The sequence below is a fragment of the Bidens hawaiensis genome, unplaced genomic scaffold, assembly GCF_021521415.1.
Source record: "Bidens hawaiensis isolate Kalapana, Puna unplaced genomic scaffold, B.hawaiensis_p1.1 tig00048255_1, whole genome shotgun sequence".
Lineage (NCBI taxonomy): Eukaryota > Viridiplantae > Streptophyta > Magnoliopsida > Asterales > Asteraceae > Bidens > Bidens hawaiensis.
In genome coordinates this window covers 117,356-124,827 of record NW_027498643.1, presented here as the reverse complement: position 1 = coordinate 124,827, position 7,472 = coordinate 117,356, and the positions used below count along the sequence as shown (strand labels likewise).

At 34.0% G+C, this 7,472-nt stretch overlaps 1 protein-coding gene across 1 annotated transcript; it reads right to left on the bottom strand.

Moving 5' to 3' along the window:
- Window positions 1-1,448: 1,448 nt before the first annotated feature.
- On the bottom strand, window positions 1,449-5,332 carry LOC143597423 (proton pump-interactor 1-like). The gene is made up of 8 exons (XM_077075931.1): window positions 5,232-5,332; window positions 4,177-4,545; window positions 3,887-4,084; window positions 3,599-3,778; window positions 3,327-3,521; window positions 3,154-3,252; window positions 2,571-3,083; window positions 1,449-1,967 (listed from the first exon to the last, which is right to left on the bottom strand). Exons 2-8 carry the CDS (start codon window positions 4,495-4,497, stop codon window positions 1,650-1,652), a joined length of 1,824 nt encoding a protein of 607 aa, XP_076932046.1. The 5' UTR covers window positions 4,498-4,545; window positions 5,232-5,332; the 3' UTR covers window positions 1,449-1,649.
- Between the last annotated feature and the right edge of the window lie 2,140 nt (window positions 5,333-7,472).

Sequence of the window (7,472 nt, the reverse complement as noted above, 5' to 3'; positions counted from 1 at the left end):
ATAATATCATCAAATATCGTCAAGTAAACCCGCGGACAATATATAAATATAAATAAACGAATCATATATGTATACATTGATAGAAAAAATGATATCAGTCTCGCGAAACTTTTTCAGACATTTCTAGGTATTCATCAATTGTGTCTGACGAATTCCATACGCTAGTTGACAAATAATAGCTGTACATTTTTGGATGGTCGTGAAACTGGGTCTACCTCTTGCATCTACTCTTTGATGAAAAAAAGGATACCAATCTGATAAATTATTTGATAAAAGCATGAATAGTTGTCTACTCATTCGAAACCGAAGCCTAAAATGTTCGTCATAAAGGGATTGGGAAAAAAAATATTGACGTACCAAAGTTTCATTAGTGCCCACTCGATCACCGGGAATAGGTGGTGGTTGTCTTGTTAGATTTTGCCGTCCTTAAAACCGTTCCACCAACCGGTTAACTATTATTCTCCCGGCTTCAAAAATAAGGTCGTCTTCCTCCGAAGAGTCGGACAAGGAAAAGGGATTCCATTGCATTTTTGGTTTGTAATTGGGTGTATTGGAGAGAAATGAGTAGAATGGGTAAGTATTTTGTATAGTTCTAGGTTTTTTGGTGTGTGAGTGTTTGTTAAATAGGCAAATATAGAAAATATAAAAAAAATTGCTCTACAACGGTCAAATGGCACAAGTCCCAAAAAATTCCCCTTACGGAACTTTAGCCACCGCAAGCCAGCACGCGAGACCGGTTGTGGCTGGACTTTGTGGTGTGCGTGGCAGACGTGGCTCGCGCCAGGCTGCTCGCGGTGTTGGTGGAGGACCACAACGCATAGTCTTACCACAAAAAATATCCAATGTCTTTCCACCTGAAAAACATAGTTTAGTCCCATAACCCACGTGTTTTTTTAAGGGACAGTTTAGTCTCGTACCAGACACATGTAATTTATAAGTAAACTAGAAGAATAAGTAATTTGAAAGCAAATGTACAATTTAAAAGTAAAATGGACAAATGTGTAAGGGATTTTACAGGGTGTGTAACTTAGTCGTTGAGAGAACCTACAGCTACATTGGAAGAAAAAGAAAAAGAAGTGGCGCGTTTGAGCGTTCAACAGAACACAATAGATCATGGATCCACCGTTGAACCCACCCTAATACTTTTGACTTTCGCCTTTGTTTTCCTATAAACTCCATTGAAAGCCCAAATTTTAGTAACAAACCATACAAAGGAATCTTTACTTACCCATATCAATATCAAAGATCCCAAGATAACAACATAAGTGAAGTTAATAGATATGTTTGACAAAACTAGCTGGTGGCTGTTAGCTGTAAGCTAAAGACTGAAAGCTGGTAGCTGAAGGCTAGTAGTGTGATATGATGTTAAGTTAAAAATGAGTTCAAATGTAAACGCTTTTAAACACATATGTCATACTGATGATCATAATAAAGTTATTGAATACTACCACTTTGACATAAAAACATATCACAAAGTTTTGTAACTTAACAAAGCAAAATGTCAAAAAGTACACTGGTGAGTCCGGTACATGCTTCAAACTACCTCTTTCTAAACATATATCAAGTTCTCAACACTGCAAAATACAAAAACAAAAACCGACAGTTACGTCTCAACCAACCACAGGCATCGATTTTCTCAACTCGTTTGTCTACCCGTACACGTTGTACCCGACCGCTAAGACCGCAGCAATAATAGCAGCAGCACCAGCAGCAGCATAATAATACATGTAGTTGTTTGACTTCTTACGTTTCAACATCACCTTTTGTATCGAGTCCGACCCTTTAACCCTGTGGCTTTTGCCTCTCACTTTAATACTCTCTTTCGTCTTCACTGGCGTCTTCACAACTTCCTTTTCCTTTTTCTCCTCCACATCATCCGCTGCCTCCTCCACCGTTGCTTCTTCCTCTGCAGCCTCGGGAGCTGGCATGGAAGCCTGCAGTTTCTTTTTCTCTTTCTTCTCGCGATCCTGCAACCGAATTGACCACAAGTCAAAACAAGTTTCAAAGTTGAAACAAATTAGTCAAGAAAGTCTACACAAAAAATTGACTCATCTTTCTAAAAATAAGTTTAATTATCAAACTCGAGCTGGATAGCAAGCCTAAACAAGCCTAATATTTATGAGATTCTAATTTAATATATTAAACATCTATTTATTTATATAATAATAATAATAATAGTTACTCTATAATGATTACAAGAATAAGTAAGTAATTTATATATTGTGTTATAAATAAAAGTTATAATTAAGATATATATATATATATATATATATATATATATATATATATATATATATATATATATATATATATATATAAAACTATTATATATAAATATAACCGAATATACAAACCAAAAACGAGCGTGAAAAACTGCTCACGAGCCAAGCTTGAGCTATAGAAATAAAGCTCAAAACGAACTAAGCTCAAGCTCGTATAAGTTAAACAAGCCGAGTTCGAGCCTAGTGAAGCTCAGCCTTGGCTCGTTTACAACCCTATGAGAAGTCAAAATAAGTTTCAAACATGACCAAAAGTTCAAAAAAAAAGTTCATTTTATAATAAGAAAAGACCTTGAGCTTTTTCTCGGCTTCCTTTTCGGCTTTCTTTTTGGCTTTAAGCGCAGCCTTTTCAGCCAGCTTCTTCTTTCTTTCCAAAGCCTGCTTTGCCTTGGCAATCTCCTCCTCCCTCCTCATCTCCTTCAGCTTTGCTTCATCCACCACTTCGGTTTCCACCGGCTTTTTCTCCACCCTGAAAACTTCTTCCTCCTCCTCTTCTTCTAATACTAATTTCTTGTCCTTACTCTTTTTTGCTTCTTTCGGTTTTTTACCATCTTTTTCTTTCTCAACTGGAGGTGGGGGTGGAGCGGGATCTTCCTTGGGTTGCTTCGCCTTCGGTTTTGCTACAACCTCCGGTTCAACGGGAACGGGGGCCGGTGATTCTTGTGGGACCAAAGGCTTCTCTCCAGGATTCTTCATTCGCCCATCCTTGCTGAGCTGGCGGATGTCGAGTGATTGCAATATTCTTTTTTCATAATCTTCCCTGAATGCTTTACTACTATTCCACTCTGACATGAATTTGTCCACCTAATTGCAATAAACGAATATAAGTATTAAATGAATGTATTTAAAAATTGTTCGGAGGCGTTTAACAAACCTCAGATGTTGAAAGCTCTATAAGGGCATTCACGTCCTTATTTGCAGCCAGTCTTCTTGCATCGTTCAAGAGGGAACGGTTTTGGTAGAAGCAAGTATTCTGGAAGGACAGACAAGACAACAAATGATCAAAACATCCTTTTTTTTAATTCATAAGTGAAATTACCAACATACCCCTTCTTCACGTTTATTCCTCAACTCACGAATCTTATCATAGACCTTATCCCTTTTCTCAATGACTACACGCAACTCCTCCTCTAAAGAAGCAATCACACTGTTTATGGCCTCTTTTTCAGCCTCCACTGTCTTAAGCTTGTCCTTAATAGCATTTTGATCTTTGCGGGCCCCGTCAAGATCAATGCCAATGGACTACAAACAACATGAGATCATGATCATGATTAACAATACCCTTAAGCTATACAGATTTTCAAAAGAGGTGTTCTTACTTTGACTTGGTCTTGAATGGCGTCCTTTTCGCCAACAGATTTCTGAACTTCCGCCCTCATAGCAGCGTTTGCAATAACCTTATCCCTCGTCCCTTCAAGTTGTTTGATTTCTCTTATGATTTGTTTCTCCTCGTTTAGAGTGATACTTTCATGTTGAATGCGGTATTGCATGCTCTTAATCTACATCAAAAGTAAAAATCAAATATCAAAATGAAACAAAAAGAGAAAGCACTGGCCATTTTTATTACTTAAAATAAACTTCATCATGCACTAAAAAACCGTGCTTACAACATCATTGAGTTCTTCCTCAGATGAACAAATATAACCTCCTTTGTTGTCTCTATTCGCATTGTTCGGGCCCCGCAGTTTGCCTAAAGCCTGCTGCAGTGGCTCGATTTCTTTTCTCTTGCCATCCATGATTGTCCTGAAATGGTTTTTTTCTTCAACGAGAGCCTTAAGTTGACCTATTACTTGTGCCCGTTCATTCTACAAAGGAACAAAATAACAATTTAAAGTAATTATTAAGAGTTCAAGGCAAACATGTATTTAAACTTAAGAGCACCGGTATGACAAATTACCCTTTTTGCCCTCAGCTTTTCGGTGATGGGATCACGGGCCAAATTAAGCCTTTTGAGATCCTTATCAGCCTGATCGAGTTTCGCTTTCAGATTCTGGTCTTCAACTGTTCGGTATTTAACAAAATAAAGTGAGTGAAACTTTTTCTCTTCGGGCCACTCATCAACAGCGTCTTTTGGAAAGCTGGGTTCGGGAGCTTTCTCTACACGAACCGATTCCTTATTATTAACACCGGATTCATTTTCACCTACATGACCGTTAGCACTGATCCCGTTTTCAACTGACACGTGAGCTGGTTCAGACACAGCAGCATCGATAGCCATGATGTTTCCAAGATAAACTAGCTTCAATAATCTTCAATGTCAAAAACCCTATAACAGGAGAAAAAAAAAAGGATAATCAACCAACAAGCTCAATAAACACCAATTTACAAATCATCATCATAATTATAACAATTTTACAAATCAGCATCATAATTATAATAATAATAATAATAATAATAATAATAATAATAATAATAATAATAATAAAAATAGAAACTTTAGGAATTTAATTTCATAAATCAAGAAAGGAGGCCCTTTTATGTTTCCTACTATGCTATAACATAACTTGATTTCAACTTTGACACAAATAAACCAATTGTAGATAAGAAAGACAAGGTGCTTTCGTATGTGTCATGTCTCTAAAAAAGTTTTGCAATATAAAGTAATTTTAACCGACTCTCGCAACCCATAACACCGATTAACTTTCAAAATTATCAATCAACCAAGATCAAAACAATTCTAAAATTTCAATTACATAACCTTAACCACCATCTTCTAGTTTCTTCATCACAATTTCCAATTAAATCGAAATCAGCAAGTTGTATCCAATACCCAAATCAGAAATTATAAATCAAGATCGTAATTTCAGATAATTCAATCACAGAACCCAGATCCGATTCAATAAGAAAGAAAGAAATCAACAACCCATTATCCAGAAGACCCCAGCCAGATCAATACAGATTAACAGATAATAATAATAATAATAATAATATAAAGAGGTTTAATTAATTTACCAGAAATTGAAAGACAGAAGTGAAGACTAAAGCATCGAGATCTCGGTGTCTTGGGCGACAACCGAATGAATGTATGTGTGTTTATATATAATACGTGTAACAGGTAGATAGATATCATGTCTACTTTTAACTTCCGTTTATTGTATATATTTTTTTTAATATAAATAAAAAAAAGAAATCAGATGTTTTTTTTACTCTTTATAGTATAGAAGATGTTAGTTATAGTTATTATTGATGATTGGATAAATGACTATAGAGATGGCATTCCCATCAAGGTGAGATGATAACATGGTTGATGGGTAGAATTCAAGCTTAAGGTTTTAACCCTACAGAGGGTAGTAAGACATTTGAGATGATGGGATCGGTATCGTATCCCGTATTTTACTACGGGTCTCGCTTTCGTACCGCCGTTCTGTTATATTTAATTTTTCAATTCTCTAGAGCATCCACAATAAGAACTTCCAAATCATAAAAAAAATGATCCTGGTACCAATACTTGTACGAGTAACAAATAAATGAATTGGTATGGGACAACTACCAAAATTGACTAAATTGGTATTACCGGTATTCAATACACCATAATACAAAGACCAAAACATAATGCTAAAACCAAAAATAAAATCAAGCGTCAATGAACTTCATGGGTTGAATATATGATTAGTAATTGATTTGAGCTACTTTCTGGACATTAAATATGGAAGTCTCCAATAAAACCTCTACATATTCCAAACGAATACAAAATATTGAAATACTTGTATCTATACCCGTGCAATACCAATAAGTATCGAATATCGAGATTATAAAATCGGAATACCGATACTCGTACTAAATAGACTAAATCAGTATGGGTACGAGTATTCGGGTAAAAAAATCTCATCCATAAATGACAACTTCATATGTTTTTTTTCTTTTGTCTTTGTTTAGTACTAGGCTAAATGTAACTCCTATTTTACTTATCATCCACCCTTCTCTGAACTTTCAACTATTTTAACAGTTTTGTCTGACGTAGTACTCCTCTCGAACATTTAATTTTTTTCAATTTATGGTCTATTTTTAAAATATTAAATAAAAAACTACAAAGTTTATATTTTTATTTTTTTCTTCTGTTGTGTTTATTGTTTTTACCATAATAATTATAATATTTATTATTATTATTGTTGTTATTATTATTAATGTTAATATATTATGTATATGTGTATGTATGACTAATACTAATATGTGTGACTAATATTGATATTAGTAAAATTAAAATAATATTAACAATATTTAAAAAAATATTGTAATAATATTTACAATACAAATAATAAAAATTAATAATGACTTAATAGTTTTTAAATTGATATATTTAGTTGAGACTATTAATCGAATATATATATATATATATATAGTATGAGGGTTATACATTTAGCAACACCCGATACCGACAGTTAATATATTCTTGATAATAAACATTGAAGCTAAGGAAAGATAAAATTTAAATTATTTTTTCCAATCAAAATTTACCGTAAGAAAGGTTCGGTAATTTATGGTTATGGACTTATGGGATTTTGGAGGCATGTTTGTCTCATTTTCTAAACATTTCCAATAATATATATATATATATATATATAGAGGTGAGTTAACGTACAATAATCGCTTATCGTACATTACATACATGACTTCCTGCACCATCGATTCTAATTGAAAATAAAACTGCTTAGTGACATAACTGTAATTAACCTAAAAATACTTAACGCATACCCGTCAAAGTCCACCGTCGCGACCATCGTCTACTGTCGTGAGCACCGTCATCGTCCGTCACCACCATCGATCGTTGGTCACAGTCAGTTGAGCAATTTCCAATTGAAATTGAAATTGTTGATGAGCCTAATTGATCAATTAACCTTGAAATTGATCCAATTAATCATCAATTTGCAGCTTTAGTTGATCAATTTTAAGTTTTGAGTTCTGGGTTTTGACATTGAACGTATTAACATTAAGTTTATACATTTTGTTTATACGTTATGTTTAAACATATTATACGTTCTGTTTAAACGTTCAGAACAAAAATCAATTAAACTTTAAAAGTTCAGTACAAAAAGTTTATACGTTCTAGGTTAATGTTAATACGTTCAATGTTAAAACCCAGAACTCAAACTCAAAATTGATAACTGAAATTTCAAATTGATGATTAATTGGATCAATTTCAAAGTTTAATTGATCAATTAGTTCATCAAGTTCAATTTCAATTGATCAATTTGA

Excerpts from the sequence above, each read along its gene's own strand:
- LOC143597423 (XM_077075931.1), bottom strand. The coding sequence starts at position 4,497 with ATGGCTATCGATGCTGCTGTGTCTGAACCAGCTCACGTGTCAGTTGAA. Across the intron at positions 4,085-4,176 it reads AAAAGCTGAGGGCAAAAAGG|AATGAACGGGCACAAGTAAT; the intron begins GTAATTTGTCAT and ends GTTCCTTTGTAG. Across the intron at positions 3,522-3,598 it reads CCATTCAAGACCAAGTCAAA|TCCATTGGCATTGATCTTGA; the intron begins GTAAGAACACCT and ends TGTTGTTTGTAG.